The 20,310-nt window shown below is 48.3% G+C and overlaps 1 protein-coding gene across 3 annotated transcripts in view; it reads right to left on the bottom strand.

Annotated features, from left to right (window-relative positions):
- Positions 1-5: 5 nt before the first annotated feature.
- The window catches only part of LOC136147844 (sodium-dependent phosphate transport protein 2B-like), a 28,898-nt gene continuing 8,593 nt past the window's right edge, over positions 6-20,310 (bottom strand). For all 3 annotated transcript variants that reach the window (XM_065907181.1, XM_065907183.1, XM_065907182.1), the window contains 12 exons: positions 14,159-14,273; positions 13,922-14,056; positions 12,876-13,004; positions 11,312-11,455; positions 10,349-10,460; positions 8,398-8,593; positions 7,401-7,496; positions 6,870-6,990; positions 5,511-5,678; positions 4,030-4,146; positions 3,810-3,934; positions 6-2,197 (listed from right to left, as the gene is read on the bottom strand). In XM_065907181.1, coding sequence (XP_065763253.1) covers positions 1,571-2,197; positions 3,810-3,934; positions 4,030-4,146; positions 5,511-5,678; positions 6,870-6,990; positions 7,401-7,496; positions 8,398-8,593; positions 10,349-10,460; positions 11,312-11,455; positions 12,876-13,004; positions 13,922-14,056; positions 14,159-14,270 — 2,082 coding nt within the window. In that variant the 5' untranslated portion in view covers positions 14,271-14,273 and the 3' untranslated portion in view covers positions 6-1,570. The remainder of the gene's footprint in view (positions 2,198-3,809; positions 3,935-4,029; positions 4,147-5,510; positions 5,679-6,869; positions 6,991-7,400; positions 7,497-8,397; positions 8,594-10,348; positions 10,461-11,311; positions 11,456-12,875; positions 13,005-13,921; positions 14,057-14,158; positions 14,274-20,310) is intronic.

Genomic DNA, 20,310 nt, shown 5'->3' with positions numbered 1-20,310 from the left:
AAAAAAAAAAGTCAATGCAGGTACAAGGATCCAATTTTTAAAAATCAGAGTACAAAGAGCACCACAGCCCTGCCCAGGTTTAACTTACATATTTACATTTATGGAGAGGTGTGTGGTGTCGGTGAGGCTGCGGAAGCACGTATAAAAGGCAGTATTACAAAATATACAAAAGTGGCCTTTCTTAGTAGAACCTGGCCTGGTTTCCAAATGAGAGCGCTACATAACACAAATCACAGTACTACTTACTATGTAACTTGCGAAAAATGCTGTACAGTTGCAAGAGTATAAATATAGAGTATAAATGGCTCTGTTTTGGAATCTGTATCTACACAGGGAAGGTCAGGGAGGCTCAGTTCGGTTTCCCAACCTGCTAAAGTGATTGAGAAGCTAGGATAGGGACGGACAGGGTCTGGGAGCACGGCTGCACTGATCCCATTTCCCAGGCTTGGCTGAAGCTCACTCACTCTTCAGGGAGAACTAGGTTTGTTGAGGGTAAGAAGCAATGGCAAGAGGAGGTGTAAATAATAATACAACGGGGGCTCTCGAAGGCACAGAGAAGGCATCTGGGCCAAGAAGGAGCACACTTCTTGGATCCACAGACATGCACACACCCCACTGCCACTTGATGATCACGGTTCTGTGGGCAGTCCAGTCATGCCCTGGTTTCTACCCTCAATGAAAAATTTGGAGCTTTGCAGACGTGGAGAGAGGGCAGACAACACCTACGCTCAGGTGCTTTATGCTTCAGGGGGCAGAGTGGAGGGGACTCGGAACCGGCATATCTTACTCCAGAAGACTCAGCAGAGGTGATTTTTATCAGCGCTAGACTTTAGCCAGAACATATGCTGATTTGGTTTTTAAATTAGCTGGGTTAAGAAGCACCCAAGGCTCTTGTGGCAGAGATGAACCATCTCCCTCAAATGTTCCTCAAAACCCCTCAAATTCCCAGCTCTCATCCTCCACCTGCCAGCTCAGGGCCAGGACTGCTCTCTTACGAAAACCCTGCCAGGGGATATGAGGAGCCCTGAGAAGGGGAAAAGGTCACATCGATGTATTCTCCAAATCCCAGAAATTACACCATTTCCCCTGGATTGGGCTGCCCTTGGACTGTAAGGGAGCAGCTGTTTTTGGTTGAACCCAGTCTTTGGTAAAAGAGAGAAGCCTGAGCTGGATCATAATAAAGAAAGGTGTACTGAATAGGCACCTCTGAGAACCTTCTTTAAATTCCTCCCTTGGGGCTTTTCCTTTGGAAGAGGATGGTCAGGGGGTAAAAAAGACCTATTGACCAACCCAGCTGTGTGCTGGGGCAATTGTGATCATCTCTCTGGCCAGGTTTCACTAATTCTCTCTCAGTGTTGTTTTGCCCCTTCCCGAGCCTCGAAGGCCCAGGGAGCCTGGGGCTGGGATGGAACTGCTGTGTGGGCTTGATACACTGGGCCAAGGGAATGGAAACTGGGATGGATGTCATTTCTCAGTGGGGAAGGAATTCCCCTGAAATGGAGGAAGAACCAGGAGGGAGGGAGAGCGTGTGGACTATGGGGCCCTCCTCCCGCCTCCGGGCAGCCCCTACCTACAAGGCTGTGACGCTGGAAATGGTTTTGGTGCCTGAGGCATCCACCGCAGACTTGGTGACCCCATCCCAGGCCTCTTTGTCCATGGCCAAGTTATCGAACGCCTCAGGGGCCTTGACGGGCTCATCTCCCACCTCCTCCAGGTCTTCGCAGCACTTGGAGCAACGGCAGCACGTGGAGCAGCCACACAGCTCACAGCAGACGCGGCAGCAGACCCGGCAGCAGCAGCAGCAGCGCCTCTGGAAGCAGCTGGTGAGGGAGGTGATGAGCTTGTCCCAGGGCTCCAGGGAGCGCAGCCACACGGGCAGGAAGGCCCAGCTTCGGAGCTTCTGGGGCAAGGCGCCAGGGCAGAAGGACTGCAGGATCTTGAGGACCAGCACCAGTAAGATCACAAGGACGATGGGCGAAGCCACGCCCACCAGCACTGGCCAGCCCAGCAGGGAGAGGCCAAAGACCCCCAGAGGGATCACCAAGAAGATGATGATCAAGTAGACGATGGCGAACCATCGGTACTTAGCTGAGATGTTGCCCAGCCCTTTGGCCAGGCGGATGGGCAGGCGAGTGAACGGGATTGGGTACCACAGAATGATGCCTGAGATGTTGAAGAAAAAGTGGCACAGGGCAATCTGAAAAACAAGGGGTTGGAGAGGTGAACGGGTCTGCCGCACGGAGGCGTCGGAGAGAAGAGAGCGTCATCTAGAAGTGAAGTTATCGGTCTTCCTCACCTTTTCGTAGCTCAGACCAGTGCTGGAGAGATTACATTAGCTGGGGGCCTAATAAGTGTTTTCGTGTGTGGCGCGGAGAGGCCGGGGAGCCGGGAGGCTGGCGAGGTGGGGACAGAGGAAGACAAGGGAAGTGACCACCTGAATCACAGTTTAATTTATAGGGCCTGAAGTCCATTAGGCCACATCTAACAATGAACTTTGAGAAATTGAAGCACTATGAAGTTAAGTGATTTTCCTCAAGTCACACAGATGGGAGATGGGATTCAAACCCAGATAGCCTGGCTCCAGGGGCCACACGCTTTATACTTTCCTATGTGTTCCCACCAGGCACCGAGCATGATGTTAGGGGCTTTGGATCAGCCCTATCTGATACATTAGTCACTATCTACTGAGATGTGGCATAAGTGTAAAATACCCGCTGGTTTTACAAGACAGTCCAAAAAAGTTGTAAATGACTTTCCTGGTAGTCCAGTGGTTAAGAATCCACCGGCCAATGCAGCGGACATGGGTTTGATCCCTGGTGCAGGAAGATTCTACATGCTATGGAGCAACTAAGCAAGCCTCTGCACAACAATTACTGAGGCTGCGCTCTAGATCCCATGCTTCCACAAGGGAAGCTACCACAACGGGAAGCCCACTCAAGGCAACAAAGATAGCTCCCACTCACTGCAACTAGACAAAGCCCAAGTGCAGCAACAAAGACCCAGTGCAGCCAAAAGCAAATTAATAAATGGATTAATAAATTAATTTTTAATTAGAGAATATAAAATGTCATTTTTTAATGTCAATTACATGTTGCAAAGATAATGGTTCAATCAAACACATTAAAATTAATCTCCCTTTTCCTTTCTGGCTTTTAAAACTGCGGTACTAAAAGTTTCAGATTTCATGAGTAATTCACATATTCTGTATTCATTCTATACTTCTATACAGCATGGCTTTAGACAGAGCCTCATCAGATCTTTAAAACAATCCTAGTGAGCTAGAGATTATGGTTCCCGTGTTTCAGATGAGGGAATTGATGCTCAAAGGTTAGGTCACCTGTCTAAGGGCACTGGGTGTGTAAATGGGGGACAGTGATTCAGACATCAAAGGTCATCTTGCCCAAGGTCACCTAGCTGATCCAGGCAAGGCAGATCCTCCTGATTCTTCTCAATGCAAGGCTTAGGACACAAGTGACCTCTCATTGTCCAGGCAGAGTTTGCCAAGAGGAGGGCAAGGCGACAGGAAGTAATATCTATTGTTTCTGGAATACCCTTTCCTCCTCCAGTAAAACAGCCACCACACCTTTGTTTAAACAACCTCTAGTGACGGGAGCCTGACTACCACTCTAGAGAGCTGGTGCCTTTGGTTGTTCTCAAATCTGTCTCCCTGAGGCATCTCCACCTCACAGTTTTGGACAGAACAGAGAAAAGCTTGACTATGGTTTCTTGTTTAGAAACCATGTGCTTACAAGACCATGGATGGGTTTGGATCCCTCCCAGAGCCCCTGTCCCGTGAAGCATTTCCTTACCTGGAGTGAGCTCTTCAAAGTATTGCCTGGGCTGGCTAAGGCAGCCAAGATGGCAGTGGTGGTGGTGCCGATGTTGGAACCTAGCGTTAGTGGATATGCTCTTTCAATGGATATCACACCGATACCTGGGGGGATGAAAATACAAAGCCCGTGGCATCAGCCCCAGAGGATGGCAGGAGATGCTAATGGCAGACAGAGGGAGACCTGGGGAGAAACTCACCGATCAGTGGGGTCATAGCAGATGTGAACACAGAGCTGCTCTGAACGATGAAGGTCATGCCTGCCCCCACAAGGATGGCCAGGTAGCCAGTCACCCAGCCAAAGGGGTAAGGGAAATCTGAAAGACAGAGGATAAGAGATGCATCACAATCCTTCTGGAGGAGGCATGGGTTGGGAGGCCCAGCTGGCATCTCCCTAGGACCCAGGCAACACAACTGGGCCAGAGGTTTAGGTTGTGTAAACTCCTCTCCATGCCCACACAAAAGTCAGAAGCTGCAAACTGGATTTTTTAGCATTCTTTCACCTTGCATATTCGAATGGTGAAAGCAAGGATGTGTTGCCAAGACAAAATCACATATTCACTAGACTTCTGAATGCTGAACACATCTGTTATGCATGGAATGTCTGTGTCATTTGCCCCACCCCGAATCCATGTGTTGAAACCCTAACGCCTAATGTGATTGTATTAGGAAGTGAGGCCTTTGAGAGATGAATAGGTCATGAGGCTGGAGTCCTCAGGAGTGGATTAGTGCCCTTATAGAAGGGAGAGCTTGTCCACCTGAGGACATGGTGAAAAGACAGCCATCTGTAAACCAGGAAGTGGGTCCTCACCGGAACCCAAATGTGCCGGCACCCTGACCTTAGACCTCCCAGTCTCCAAGACTCTGTGAAACAAATTTCTGTTGTTTAAACCATCCAGTCTATGAGAATTTGTTACAGTGGTTGCACTAAGATGTCACCCAAATAACAGCAAAGCACTCTGAGCATTGAGACTCTAGCTTTCCTCCTGTCTTGGTCTCCCAGTCCTGCATACCCTCCACTTTTGTTTCCACTTAAAGGGGCACTGAGGATGTGAAGCAGCTTGGAAACCCCAGAGACCCTGTTCTTGGCACCACCAGTCTAGGACCATGCCCCGCATAGCAAAAAGCACCCAGAGAAGAGTCACTCAGCTCACGCTCATGACACCCTTGGGAGGTAGACATCCTCAGCCCCATTTCACAGGCAGAGTTCATGGGGTATGTTTTCATTGGCCAGGATGCCATTCTCAGCAATAGAGTCTCACTGGCTATTTCAAAATGCTGATGTATTTATCCAGAACCACATGTTCTTCCCAAGAGCTGAAGGGAAGTAAGGGTCACGGTAGACTTCTGCTACCCTTTATTACCTAAGGGATCCTGATGGACTCAGTAAGTCCTGGGCAAACAGGGTACCTGGTAGGAAGGAAGGCCTAACTCACAGCAATTTGAATTTAAGCAGGCTCTTTCTCCAGACCTTGCAAACAAATGCTTCCCAGGCTCCACTCAAAACACTAAGGAGGTTTTCGAGGGCAAGTTGCATTGTAACTTTCACAGCTTCTCAGAGCCAAGACAGAAACTCCATGTGGAGGCTGTTGCTAGAAGAGAATCAACAGGAGCTCCTCCCTGGGGAGGGGCACAGTGACACCACCCCTAGAAGGTCCAGAATGAGAGGTGGCAAGCTTACCAGTGTTGAGTGTCTTCTTGATGACAGTAGCCACCTGCCCCCTGAGCACAGAGCCTAAGAGCTTGACGATTAGGATCAGGCAGGCACAGAGGATCAGCAGGGAGGCTACCAGCAGTATGGTGCCAACAACAGCATCTGAGAGGTTCAAATTCACGAAGATGTGCCGGCCTGGAGAGACCACAGACAGCCCTTGTTAGGAGGGCATGGAGCCTCTGGCGGCGACAGATTGTTATTGATTCCCCAACATTCTTCTCTCTCAAAGGAACAGAATCTTGGTTGTCAGCTTGACACAGGGCAGCCCAGAATGAAGACCACTCTTTCAAGCCTTCCTTGCAGCTAAGTATAACCCTGAGGTTATGTTTAGGCCAATGGGATCTCATGAGGGTGAAGATGTAGTAAAATCCAGGAGCAGACTCAGACCTCCAACTCCATTCTTCTGTCTCTAAAACCCATTCCATGTTTTATTCATGATAATGAGGATACCTACAAGTATTCAAGGAGCAAGTTGGGACAGGAAGGGCAAGTCAGAGTGGGAGCAACTCTTAATTATAAAACTGCTTGTGTTTTTTTTTTTCTTTTTTAAATCCCTGTGTGTCCCCATGTTGATTCCAGAAAAACCATGGTTATTTTAATGGATGTACAGCAGCTACAATACAAGAGGTGATACATTCACATGATTCTGTGAGAGAAACCACAACTGGAGTAGTAAGGTATATGGCTCAGAATTAATGTGGGGATGGATGGAGAGGAGGAGAGGCAGAGATACGCAAATGGACACATAAGGAATAAATAATTAGAAGAAATAGCATCAGGGCCATAAAAGAGTCCAGAGGCAGCAGTATAGCTTCTTAAAGAAATGGAGCATCACTGCTCCAATTGGAGCAGTCAGCTCGCTGCTTTCTTCAGTGCTATAGCCCCAGTGCCTCAAATGGGGCCTACTGTACAACAGGGACTCCTGACTCAAGGGTGATGGCATCTGCTGTGTATATGCCCCACACCACCTTCAAATCAGGCTGTCATCTCCCTACAGTTACTGCCAAAGAGATACCAAAGCCCATGGAGAGAGTGCTCTGGAATCTGTTGATGAGTTCTGAATTGGCCTGGAATGGCCAGAAGAACTGAGTTCCAGGTCCTAGCTCTTCCCCTTACAGGGGGACCTTTAGCCTGCCCCCTGGTCCCCACGCCTCAGTTTCTTCTGCTGTGAAAGCTCACAGCTCACTGTCCCATGTAGGATTGGTGTTCACTGACTCTCACTGCCCTTCTTTGCCTTACTCACTGGGGCTCCACATAGACAGGAAATCACCACCATCACCCCAGACAGCCTGTCCCAATGGGTGACGCTCTGTGAGTTCCACTCACACTTGGCCATGTTCTCCTTGTAGGTCACGTTCTTGATGGTCCAGGTGTACAAACCATCCGTCCAACAGAGGGAAGGGGAGGTGCAGTTCTCAGGCGAGGGGACGGTGACATTTCTCTCAGTCTGGGTGGCAAACATGAGAAATACTATGCATCGTCTACAACCCTCACTTCTGGTGGGGAATGGAGGGAAATTCAGGGCATCAGGGAGGCTCCATAAGTGTGGTGCACTGCTTTCACAAATCCCTCCATAAATGGAAGCAAGGTGGCAGCCAGAGGTAGGCCAGGAGACATGAACATAATTAGCCAGGAATAACATGTCCATGATGTGGGCTGGTCCTGTCTGTCCTACAGCATGTTTGTCCATCTAGAATTCAAGGACTTAAGGATTCTCACTGGCTAGATTTGACTTTTCAGGAATCCTTGATTTTTCTTTCTCCCGACCTTTTATATGTCCAAACTGAAGGCAAGATCTTACTTTATCCAGTACAGAAAAAAGGGCTAACTCAGCCAGCAATATTCTGAGAAACTTACCACGTTGGTAAAAGTTTTGCACCAAATCTTGATCAAACTTTTGTTTTGGACCGACTCATCATTCATTGCAATTTGGTTGAGAATATCTTTATCCAGCTGAGGAAAACAATGGACAGAAGAGAGTTAGCCCATTGTCAAAACCGCTGTGGGACAGATGTTAAACTGTTAAGAGGGGCTCTGAGGATGTGAACCAGATTGCAGCGGTGAGCTGGGACTCACCCTATCTGCACTCTCAGGGTGGAGCATAGCACCTTTATGTCAGTGGGTGCTCAGTAAATAAGGACTGGTATGAACAATGGACCTGTATCTAGGAAGCATGCAGTAGAATATTCATTGGATAATCAAATAGGATAAAAAAAAAAAATGAAGGTATGAGTGAACAAGGAAGGTCCAAGCTGGCCCCTTCTCCCCAAGGCAACATCTACAAAGCCTTCTTCCATTTATTTCAACAATATGGACAGACCCTGGTGAGCAGAGGGATAAGATTTGAGGAAAGGCAGTAAACTCTTCCTCTCTGGTTGTGAGTAGGATGTGACTTTAATCAGTGAGCCCAGGGGTGCGGAGGTCAGAGGTGGGAACGAATTGTCCCATGGAGAGTCCTTGATTCTTGAGAAGCACTCACTACCACCCACCACTCCCATGCTAATAAAGATGATAACACGTGTGCTGAGGTCCTGGAGATAATAAATGCCACTTACTCCAGGAGAAGGGGATAGCAGAGGATGAGATGGTTAGATAGCATCACCAACTCAACAAACATGAATTTGAGCAAACTCCAGGAGATAGTGAAGGACAGGGGAGCCTGGTGTGCTGGAGTCCATGGGGTCACAAAACGTCTGACATGACTGAGCAACTGAACAACAAGAACTCCAGCCCATCTGGTGTTTCTGAAGTTCTGCCTCCCTTGGTTTTTTTCAGCGGCAGCTAAAGGGCAGTGATTACAGACCCTCATCCATCTCTTCCATCCCCTTTCCCTCTATGCAGGAAGCCAGGTTACCTGGATAATGAGCTTTGTGAGGGGATCTGTGATAACTTTCAGAAGTTCTGGGGCTTCCTCTCCATTCTTGAACTGGAAGCTCTCCATTATTAAGTTGGTCAGGCGCTCCAGGTAGCCGGTGGCGGCCTCCAGAGGCAAGAGCACCAGCACGGAGAGCCAGTTGAAGAAGTCGTGGACGGTGGCCCCCGCAAAGGCCCTGCAGGAGAACCCCACCCCGAGACAGATCAGTCATCGAGTGGCAGGGTACCACCTAGGCAGGTCATCACTTGTATTATCTGCCAGGTGTCACCTACCTATATGCATATAGGTATGTAATCTCACTTTTCTTCTTACAGCAATCCCCAAAGTTAGTGGTATTAATACTAACCCCCCCAAAGCCTTACAGGTGTTTGATATAGTTGTTGTTGTTTCAGGAATCGTCCAAGAAAATATTACCAGAAAAGAATAATACACATCTCCAAAGATGTTATTGAAAGCAATCCATTTAAATATCTTAAAAGGGGGTGAGCTAGATCAATTATATTCTATGTGTAAGCACTTTATACATCCAGAGGTAAAAATCAGTGTACCAGTGAAAAGAACCCAGAATTTCCAATAAGAAAACCTGGATTGAGTCCCAGGTATGCTCCTCAGCAAAGTTACTTAACCTCTTTGTGCTTCTATATTAATAAACTGGTGCATAGAAAAGTCTACTCAGTTTCTTAAGATCAAATTAGCAAACACCCTGGGTGACAGGTATTATAATTTAGATCTCAGAACATCTTATCACGGACCAGGAGTTCAGTTATCGTTGATAGAATATGAACGACTCTGAGAACATCCGGTGCCTGCCAGCTCACCCATGGATGAGGCATGGTGTTTGCTGACCACCCCCAGCAGCCTGTTTAATGTCATCTGTCTGATGTGACAGTTGCAGTATAGATGGTGCACAATATTATATAAGCTACATGTGTTCAATACGGTGACTCACAATTTTAAAAGGTTTCATTCCATTTATTAGAAAATATTGGCTCTATGTCCTATAGTGTATTTTATACCTAATAGTTTGTACCTCTTACTTCCCTACTTCTATCTTGCTCATCCCCCTTTTGTTTCCTGGATGGTAACCATTAGTTTGTTCTCCAATCTGCAAGTCTGCTTCTTTCTTGTTTTATTTACTAGTTTGTTGTATTTTTTAGATTCTAGATATCAGTGATAGCATACAATTTGTCTTTCCCTGAATGACTTATTTCATTGAGCATAATGCCCTCCAAGTTCATCCATATTGCTTCAAATGACAAAAATCTGTAATCTGCTCTTTTTGTGGCTGAGTAGTATTCCATTTTGTTTGTGTGTGTGTATGTGTAGATGGATCATGTCTTTTGTTATTGGTTGATGGACAATTAGGTTGCTTCCATATCCTGGCAATTCTAAATAATGCTGCTATGATCATTGGTGGTGCATTGTACCTTTGCATTGGTGTTTTTGGCTTTGTTGGATGGGACTGTTTCACTATGTTAACAACAAAACCCCATAACCAGTCAGAAAAGAGGCTGGGAATTGTGTTTAATGGAAGCTTTAAGAAGTTATCATTATTTCCAAGTGAGATAGTAAATGCTATTCTAACTGGTCTTGTTTTAACTTTGCCACAGGTCAAGCTTCTCGCTAAAAGTTGTATTCAGGCAGCCCTGACTAGGTGCCAGGCACCTTGCTAAGTATTTATCTATACGATTGTGTTAATTTCTTTAGGCAACATGGAGGTTGATAGATACTGTTATCCAAGCTCTGCATTCAGGGAGCTGAGTTACCACCCGATAAGTATGTGATCCCAGCCTCCAGCCCTACTCCACTGTAGCTACTTCTAAAAGGTCCAGGGATAACAAACATGCTCTCTTGTCAATGACAGTTGGGAAAACTCGACCAACCCCTATATGGGCCTGGTGGTGGCCAAGGCTGACTCCAAGCCTCCTACCTTCTGAACTCTTTCCGATCTCCTGCCTGCATGAGCGCCACGATGGTGTTGGTAATTGACGTCCCAATGTTGGCCCCCATGATAATGGGGATGGCAGCACGCACGGGCACCACTGGAGGTTGGGAAAGAGTAAGTTAGCAAGTTAGCAAAGTTGAGGAAGGCATCTTGGCTGTGTTCCTGATGTGGCCCAAGGCAAACTGACCTCATTCAGGCAGGTAATCCCCTAAAGCACCAAGTCTTAATCTCTTTAGGGTCTGCACCTCACTGTGAATCTGAAAAAAACTTGGGCATCTCACGATAGAAATAGGCACGTATGCCAAAGATTAAAATAAAAAATTTCAGCAGTTAATTGCAGTGAATTCAGAGACTCTACAAAATCCTCCTGTTTAAAAGTTTCAGTTAATACTGGCTTGGGCTGAAAATTAACCAGTTCAAACTGGCTCCCCTCAGAGGGTCTATCTCAACATAGCCAGGGCAAACATTGAGTGGGTTCAAGTTTGTAACGTCAGATCCCCAAATTCAGATGCCTCAAGACCAACATGTGATGTGATTACATGAGGTTTTATGCTTAGCCCTGAGAGCAATGATGGACATGCTCTAAATTTATGTGGTTCAATATGGCAGCCATTAGCCACATGTGATCCCTTGAAATACAGCTCTTGCAGCTCATCAGCTGAATTCAAGGTTAAATGAAACAGCCACATGTAGCTAGTGGCTACTAGACTAGACAACACAGTTCTAGAGAATTCAGAACTGAGTCTTCAAGTGTTGGGGCCAATTTAAGGCTCAGCCCTGGGAAGGGAAACAGGAGGATGCCCCCTGTCTAAGCGGAGCACATCATAATTGCACAAGTTAGGAAAGTGATGGCAACAAGCTTGGACATATTCAGAGTAAATGCCAGCCTCCCCAGCAGAACAGGGAAATGCCTGAAATGCGTCTGGGCCCTCGGGTTCCTGGACTCACATGAGGAGGCCACCATGCTGACGACGATGGACGTGGAGGTGCTGGAACTCTGCACCAGGACTGTCACCAGAACCCCAATCACCACCCCCGCCAAGGGGTTGGACATGATGGAGTTGTTGTTGAAGAATTTCCCAGCTACCTTTCCTGAAAAACAAACCCACAGCCATCCGATGGGCGTTAGATGGGCGCTGAGTGACCAGCCTCAAGTTACTGGCTGGTGGCTGTAGGTACCAGCCTGCAGACTTGCTGGTGGTATCTCAGGTGTCTTGCTTCTTCAGGCTTCTCCCCAGTGCTGCTCGAATCCCACCCACCCCTGTTCCTCTTCTCCCTTCACCCGCACCTTCCTATCTACTTCAACCACGTTCATCAGCAAGCCCTCTAGTCATCTTTGATCACGAATCTGGCCTCAGCTCTGCACTTCATTTGATGAATGCCAGTGCATCTCCTGATGGCCTTGTTCTGGTCAGGGATGTATTCCCAACTCATGAGATTTATCCATGTAGATCTCCTCATGCTTCTCTATCCAACCCCTTCGATTCAAGCCCCTAGCCCCAGTCCATAACTGAACACTAGGAGCATCACTTGACAGTGTGCTCTGAGACCATCAATCCATCCCCACATTAATGTTCAAAAGAAGGCTGAGAGTGGGGAGTGGAATGCCTTGTCTGAGAGACAGCAAGGCCCTTGCTGATGCTGCGTGGGAGGGCGGACCAGAGTGGCATTTGGCAAGTCAGTCTGCCCCTCACACTCCCCCAGCTCTCCTAGACCACAAAGATGAGTTCTCAAGAGCAGAACCAAGGGATGCAGAAACCTACGGTCTTCTATGCCACCAGATCTCAGTTTGAATCCCACTAGGCCAATTACGGGCTGTGAAACTCGGTGCTGGGTGACAACCTTCTAGAGCCTTGGCCCACTCCTCTGTAAGTGGGAAGGACTTTGGGAAGGAATGGTTAAGACAATGCCCCCACGTCAGTAGGCACTTCAAGGGCTGGCTCTTACTACTGTTGCCCATCGGGGGTGGGCAGGTGAGCAAGCATACAGTCATTTCACTTCTGGGTCCCCTCACCCCTCATTTCCATGCTCAGGCCTGGGAGGTGTTTGGGCAACTGCAGTGAAGCAGATCCCCCAACAAGGGACCCCTGTCCTTCTCCAGCAAAGGACCAACTTTGAGTTTGAGTAGTTGCTTTAGACTGAGAGCCCTCTTAGGCAATGGTCCCCTCAGGTGGGGCGGCCCCAAGACAGCCAGAAACCCTCACGTAAGCCTTTAGGTCAAACAGCTTCCTGTCCGGGGATGGCAGACAAACAAAAGGAGCTGACCGCTTGCCCTTGGCACTGGCTCTGGCCTGGCCTAAGTCGTTTCAGCCAGCCTATCATAACCCTCTCATGGGCATTGGTTTTCTCTTCTGTGAAATGGGGCATGACCTCAGATGATCTCAGGTGACTTCCATTCTAGAACACTCGGGTAGACTGCAACTGCATGGGGCTTGCTGAGTTGTGACTTTCTGAAATAAATTCACAGAAACCAAAACCCCCACCCTGGACCTTTGACCTCTTCCATCCATACCTCCAACCAGCTGGAATGCGCTGCTCAGGACATCCAAGGAGCACACGAAGAAGTAGAGAAACACCAGAAGTAAAATAAATTTCCCAATCCCTTGGAAGACGCAGAGAATCTTCCCTTTGGTGTCTCTCTCTGGAGGAGGGGAAAAGGCATGGCTGAAACACTGAGAAATTTGACGACGAGCTCAGAACTCTCCCAACTCCCCTCCTAGACAGGCAGCTATAGTCTTAAATCTAGCAAGACCTAGCAATGGGATGCATTCATGGCTGGCTGTAGTTTTCAAGGTAATTACCACTGGAGTCCATTCAGTTGAAACCTGTGGTGAAATGTCTAAAGGATTCGGCTCTTGGGAGGAGGGGGTCAGTGAAGTCTGGGGCTCACAGGGGCAAGAGCAGTGTCACTGATGAGCCACTTAAGAGCACTTGCCCCCTGCTAAATGCAAGGTCAGAGATAAAGGCTTTTCTAAGCACCTTCAGAACCACACAGAATATTTTCAACAAAGTGGCTGCAAGGTAGCAATCACAGCATCCATCTGGGGAGGGTCTGGGCCCTCGTAGGTCCTGGAAGCCTACATCCTTGGCTGTCTTTTTCTCCACTCTCTTTTAAAGTGGTTCTCACGTCCTCCCTCCCAGCTCTCCTCCCCTTCTACCTGACCTGCAGACTGATCTTACTGCTTGGAACAGAAGTGTGGCATCTGCTTGCATCTCTGCTGTTTTGTCTACGTAGACTGCCTTCTATAATCTCTTCCTGATGCCCACACTGAGGTCTGGGGACCCCTCTTCCCCAACCCCCAGGTGTCTAAGAGGTGGGGTTCGTCCATTTCCTATTGCACAGGGTCTGGTCTGGTTATAACCTGGTTCATCTGTTGAATGAATGAATGAAAGGATAAAAGATCCCCCAGTCATCACTGGAGGCTTCACTCTTAAAGTCAGGACCTTCGCTTGAACAATCGAAGGGAAAAGATGACCCAAGGTGACACCGTAAAGTCGTGATCTCAGTCTCTTGCCAATGGACAGTCCCCTCCCCCTGCCTCAGCTGCCCTCATTTACCTGACCACTTGATCCCCGTGTCCTTAAGCTCGGGCAGGTCCCAGGGGTCTTCCACCTCGGTGGGCTCCTCGATCAGTGCCGCAGTGGAGTGAGACGGCACAAGTTCTGTCTTGGTGATAGGGGCACCGGTGTCATCTGCCCGGACAAGCAGAGAAGGCCATGAGAATGAGGAACCAGGCCTGGGTCTCCTGGGGCCTTCCCAAGGAGGCCAGCCCAGGGCTGGAGGGGGGCCCTTACCTTTTTCAGTCTCCTTGCCTTTCTCAGGCTTGGCAGACTGCTCACCATCGGCCTTTACAGTGTATTTCTCCGAGGAAGGCTGGGCATTTTCCAACTCAGGCCAAGGAGCCATGGTCTGTGATAGGAAAACAGCTTAAAGAAGCAGCTGCTGAAAGGAAGCCCATTCAGTTTCCACAAGAAGAGACAGTGGTTGCAAAGATTCATTCTTGTACGTCCTAAGTGTGGACTCTCAAGCACCGTATTTCATGCCTCTGGGGGCCTCCCTCCTTCACTCAGCCAGGAGGCCACTAAACCAAACCACTGTTTTCTATGTTTCCATCCTAACCTCAAATCCGTACACCAGCTGAGCCTCCTCTGGTTGCTCTGTCTGTCTTGGTCTGTCGTGACTCTCTCCTTTAGTCAGAAAGGGAACACGAAGCCATTCATCTTCATCAACTCGTGGTCCCACTAAGCGCTGACCATCATCCAATGGGCGCCCCATCTGCTTCTCATGACAGGACAAGCTCACCTGCAGATCTGCTACAGACCTCACCTACTGGACTTGCGGTCTGTGTTCATGCTCGTATACACTCTACCTGCTTTACCTGCCGCTGGGTCCTCTATGAGAAGCAGGATATAGTAGACCTGGTTCAAGGCCCACAGGAGCCCCTTACCAGTGGGTGTGGGTTCAGGGGAGTCCCTTTAGGCCTCTGAGCCATCTATTAAATGGGGGCAGTGCTTCCTGCTTTGTAGGGTTATGAGATTAATGGTTATGTCCAGAAAGTGGAATTGCTCAGTCGTGTCCAACTCTTTGCTACCCCATGGACTGCAGCCTACCGGGCTCCTTTGTCCATGGGATTTTCCAGGCAATAGTACTGGAGTGGGCTGCCACTTCCTTCTCCAGGGGATCTTCCCGACCCAGGAATTGAACCTGGGTCTCCCACATTGTAGACAGACACTTTACCATCTGAGCCAGCAGGGAAGTCCTATGTCTAGAAAGTGCCTGGTAAATAGTAGCAATGATTACTAGGCTATGCTGCCTGGATTAACAACCCTTTGTCAGAACCACATTCTTCCCAGCCTCTGATAGAGACTTCCTCACAACCCATTTTCTCAACAAAGCCTTTCTCAGCTCCGTGGAGCTGAAACCTGGCTCCCTACATCCGGGACATCCACTACTTGCACTTCTTGTCCTAACACACTCGTCAGACAACGCAACCCAAAGGACTGGAATGAACAATTCACAGAAGAGGAAGTACAAGTGGTTCAAACACATATTACAGTGTAAGAGTTTGGCCTCATTAATGACCCAAGATATGCAAAACAGTGCGGTAAGCGTCAACTATCACATTAGCAAAAAATAAAAATTTAAGTATAATGTACCATTCTGGAGACGATCCAGTCAAATGAGCACTGCCAAAATTCTGGAAAGACGTTGGCAAATATCTAAACTCCACACATATTTCATACATCTCCGACCCAGTAATTTTACCTGTAGGAATTAAAAATCTAGGGACAGTTTTTTTTCTTAGAAAATCAAAAGTACTGCCTTGCTCTGATCACCTCTTTGGAGAGGGTTTCCGAGAACCTGGGTCTGTTTCCTATCCCAGTTTTCTTCAACCAAAATCATTTCTGCCTGTCAGAATGTAAGCTCTACCAAAAAGGGGGCCTTTGTCTTGCTCGTAATTGCATCCTCAGTGTCTACATCTCTACCTGGGTTGTTGATGAGGCCCAGTAAACATTGACTGATGGATGAATGTGATGCAAACCAAAATGCACTCTTATTTCCAGGGTCAAAAATAAAGACAGGAAAATTATTGTATTAACTATGGTTGATCCACGCAGCAAAGAGCATGCCATTATAAAGAACCAGCAAAACAAACTAAATACAGCCTCAGGAAAATACTTGAGATAAATTGTGAATAGAAGGCATATTTATGTCCCATTCACAGCATGATCATGAGAAGGATCCAGAAATGTCCCATGAGGGACACAAGGGGTGGTAGGATTGTCTGCGATTTTTATTTTCTTCAGAGATGCAGCCCCATCCCCAAACTCGCAGAAGTTAGGTGATTCGGGAGCACTCGTGTGGTTCCTGTCACTCATACTGATAAAGCCAGGAGGTAAAAGAAGCTGATTCTGTGAGTTCCCATCATGAGAGGATTTCATGCATTTGTTTGGCCCAAGGAACTTTCCCTGTGTGACTGCAGAGCGTGGCACATACTCCTGTGATCAAAGCCAACATCCTGCCGTCACTGGCTTCCAGGAAGGCAGAGACCAGCTCTTTCACTTCAGCTTCTCGAGCACCCAGCGCCGGGCCTGGCACCTAGGCCTCGAGTGCTTTCCGAACAGGATGCTGGGACCTGCCTAGCCAGCAAGAGCCAATAGCTGTCCTCAGCCTCACCACCGCCCATTCGGAGAAGTGTTGTTACTCTGCCATTATATGGCATCCAAGATGAAGAGCCTGCCTAATGGCACAGGGAGCTCAGCGCAGCCTCTGTGGTGACCTGGGGGGGGGGGATGGGGTGGGGAAGGAGGTCCAAGACGGAGGCGACGTGTGTGTACAAATAGCAGATTCACTTGTGGTGCAGCAGAGGCGAACACAACATGGAAAAACATGTGCATGTGCATTTGTGCTCAGTTGTGTCTGACTCTTTGTGACCCCATGGATTGTAGCCTGCCAGGCTCCTCTGTCGATGGAGTTTTCCAGGCAAGAACACTGGAGTCAGTTGCCATTTCCTCCTCCAGGGGATCTTCTCAACCCAGGGATCGAACTCACATCTCCTGAATCTCCTGCATTGGCAGGCAGATTCTTTACTATTAAGCCATCAGGGAAGCCCCCAAAGCAACTATACCCAATTAAAAAAAGAAAAAGAAAAACTCAGCTACAGGGAGACCTGTGACTTGCCTACGGCCCCCCATGGCAGAGCCTTGAACCCCGGTGAGGTTCCGTCCAGGTCCCTGCAGTACAGCTGACCGCCCTGGGTGGGGCAAAGCCCACTGCTCTCCAGGCCTGCTGACAGGGCGCCATCCGGGGTGTGCTGAGAGGCAGCTACAAGGCTGGGCCTGGGCAGGGGATGTGGGGTGAAGCTGGGTGGCTGGGGAGGAGAGACCAAGGTTGACCTAGGAGAACTTCAGCCTCAGCTCAAGGCTGCCACATCTGAAATGTGGGTTTGAAATGGCTCTGAGGTTACAAAGAAAACACAGGGCTGGCTCTAGGCTAGGTATTATATAGCACAGAGGTTTAGAACCAAACCCCGGCTCTGCCCCCAGATACACTGCGACTTTGGGCATGTCATTGCTCTGTGCCTCCGTTTCCCATACATAGGAATGTGGTTTATGTTTATAAACCACTGGGTTACTAGGCAGCTTCAATGACTTAATTTCTGTACAGTAATCTGTTCAATAAATTAACCCTCTTAATTCCTCTCATCAACTCTGCAAAGGGTGTTGTTCCCATTTTATAGATGAGAAAACCAGAGCACCCAGACAGATGAAGTCACTTGGCCCAAGGTCACAGACATGATTTGAGAGTTCCTCTGATTCCAGAGTCCACATGCTTGCCTCACAATGACTAGATGGCCTGGAACTCTCCTAGAAGGAGTGAGTCATGCATTAATAGCATCAAAAGTCATATCTATCTGATTAAAAGCCCAAATCTAGACAAATGGAAAAGATGCTTCCACGCTCCAGTGGAAGTCAGCATCCCACTTTCTGCACACAGAATCCAGGCAGGGCGCCTTCTCCACCTGCCAGAGCGAGAGACTGTGAGTTCAATCCCTGGTCCAGGAAGATCCCACGTGCCTTAGAGCTACGAAGCCTGGGAGCCACAACTACTGAAGTCTGGGCACCTAGAACCCATGCTCTGCAACAAGAGAAGCCACTGCAATGAAGCCTACACACCGCACCTAGAGAGTAACGCCAGCTCGCCACAGCCAGAGAGAAGCCCATGCAGCAACAGAGACCCAACACGGCCAAAAATAAATAAATTTAAAAAAAAAGATTCCAGGGAGTCTCCCACAGTCTCCAAGCATCTCCCCCCCCCCCCCCCCCCCAGATATTTGTACAAAAGCACTTAGCTTGCATCCAAACTACCTATCTACACTGTTCACGGACCATTTACATCTGTCAGCACTTAGACGTCACCTTAACTTAAATCCAACTCATTTCCCCATCATTCCCAAAGTTCCCCTTGGTGGAACTTTGCTGTTCATGTGATTCCTGCCATCATCAGCCAAGAATCTCCAAGTCATCCCTGACAGCTCCCAAACCCAGCCAGCACCAGGACTGTGCATTTCACCTGGGGGCGACTTGGTTCCTGGCGTCTGGTTCCTTGGGGCCACCTCCCCGTGCTGAGCCTCTGTACCTCCTGCCTAGAGGGACACAGCAGCCTGTTGAACTGGTTTGGGCCCAGCCTCTCTCTGCAGCTTAACTTTCCCAACACACAGCTGTGAATGTGTGTACTCATCTCTTTATGGCTTACTGCTCCCCAAATGATCCCTGGCCTTGGTCAGTTCAGTCGCTCAGTCATGTCCGACTCTTTGCGACCCCATGAATCGCAGCATGCCAGGCCGCCCTGTCCATCACCAACCCCCGAAGTTTACTCAAACTCATGTCCGTTGAGTCGGTGATGCCATCCAGCCATCTCATCCTCTGTCGTCCCCTTCTCCTCCTGCCCCCAATCCCTCCCAGCATCAGGGTGTTTTCAAATGAGTCAACTCTTCGCATGAGGTGGCCAAAGTACTGGAGTTTCAGCTTCAGCATCAGTCCTTCCAATGAACTCAGGACTGATCTCCTTTAGGATGGACTGATTGGATCTCCTTCCAGTCCAAGGGACTCTCAAGAGTCTTCTCCAACACCACAGTTCAAAAGCATCAATTTTTAGGTGCTCAGCTTTTTTCACAGTCCAACTCTCACATCCATACATGACCAGTGGAAAAACCACAGCCTTGACTAGACGGACCTTTGTTGGCAAAGTAATGTCTCTGTTTTTTAATATGCTATCTAGATTGGTCATAACTTTCCTTCCAAGGAGTAAGCGTCTTTTAATTTCATGGTTGCAATCACCATCTGCAGTGATTTTGGAGCCCTCCAAAATAAGGTCTGACACTGTTTCCACTGTTTCCCCATCTATTTCCCATGAAGTGATGGGACCAGATGCCATGATCTTAGTTTTCTGAATGTTGAGCTTTAAGCCAAGTTTTTCACTCTCCTCTTTCACTTTCATCAAGAGAGTTTTTAGTTCCTCTTCACTTTCTGCCATAAGGATGGTGTCATCTGCATATCTGAGGTTATTGATATTTCTCCCGGCAATCTTGATTCCAGCTTGTGCTTCTTCCAGCCCAGTGTTTCTCAGGATGTACTCTGCATAAAAGTTGAATAAGTAGGGTGACAATATACAGCCTTGACGTACTCCTTTTCCGATTTGGAACCGGTCTGTTGTTCCATGTCCAGTTCTAACTGTTGCTTCCTGACCTGCATACAGGTTTCTCAAGAGGCAGGTCAGGTGGTCTGGTATTCCCATCTCTTTCAGCATTTTCCATAGTTTACTGTGATCCACACAGTCAAGGCTTTGTCATAATCAATAAAGCAGAAATAGAAGTTTTTCTGGAACTCTCTTGCTTTTTTGATGATCCAACAGATGTTGGCAATTTTATCTCTGGTTTCTCTGCCTTTTCTAAAACCAGCCTTGGTCACACGAGCCTAAAATTGGGACCCTGAATCCTTTCCCCTGCTTCTGCCCAGGTATTCCTCCCAAATAGAAGACCCTCCCCCCACCTGTCTCTCTACCTCTTTACGCTCAACCCCAGCCCTCTCTCTCCCTCCTCTGCCTGGGTTCCCCAGGCCTCTAGTCTTGCCCTTCTCTAAGCATGTGTCCTACCCATGTGACTCATCTGGCACTCCACCACACACCACTGTGGTATCTTTACTTGATTTCTGATAATAACAACTCCCATTTTAAAGAGTGACAGGTGCCAGGAGCTCTGCCAGTGCTTGACACACACGCCACTCAAATCTTTAGGCAGAAAATCATGAACACTGCGCTGTGCTAGGGGCTTCAGGCATGTCCAAAGCTGCGATCCTATGGACTGTAGCCCCCAGCCTCCGGTTCATGGGATTCTCCAGGCAAGAATACCAGAGTGGGTTGCCATGCCCTCCTCCAGGGGATCTTC

The sequence above is a fragment of the Muntiacus reevesi genome, chromosome 16 (genome assembly GCF_963930625.1).
Source record: "Muntiacus reevesi chromosome 16, mMunRee1.1, whole genome shotgun sequence".
Classification (NCBI taxonomy): Eukaryota; Metazoa; Chordata; class Mammalia; order Artiodactyla; family Cervidae; genus Muntiacus; species Muntiacus reevesi.
This window is presented reverse-complemented; position numbering and strand designations above follow the sequence as displayed.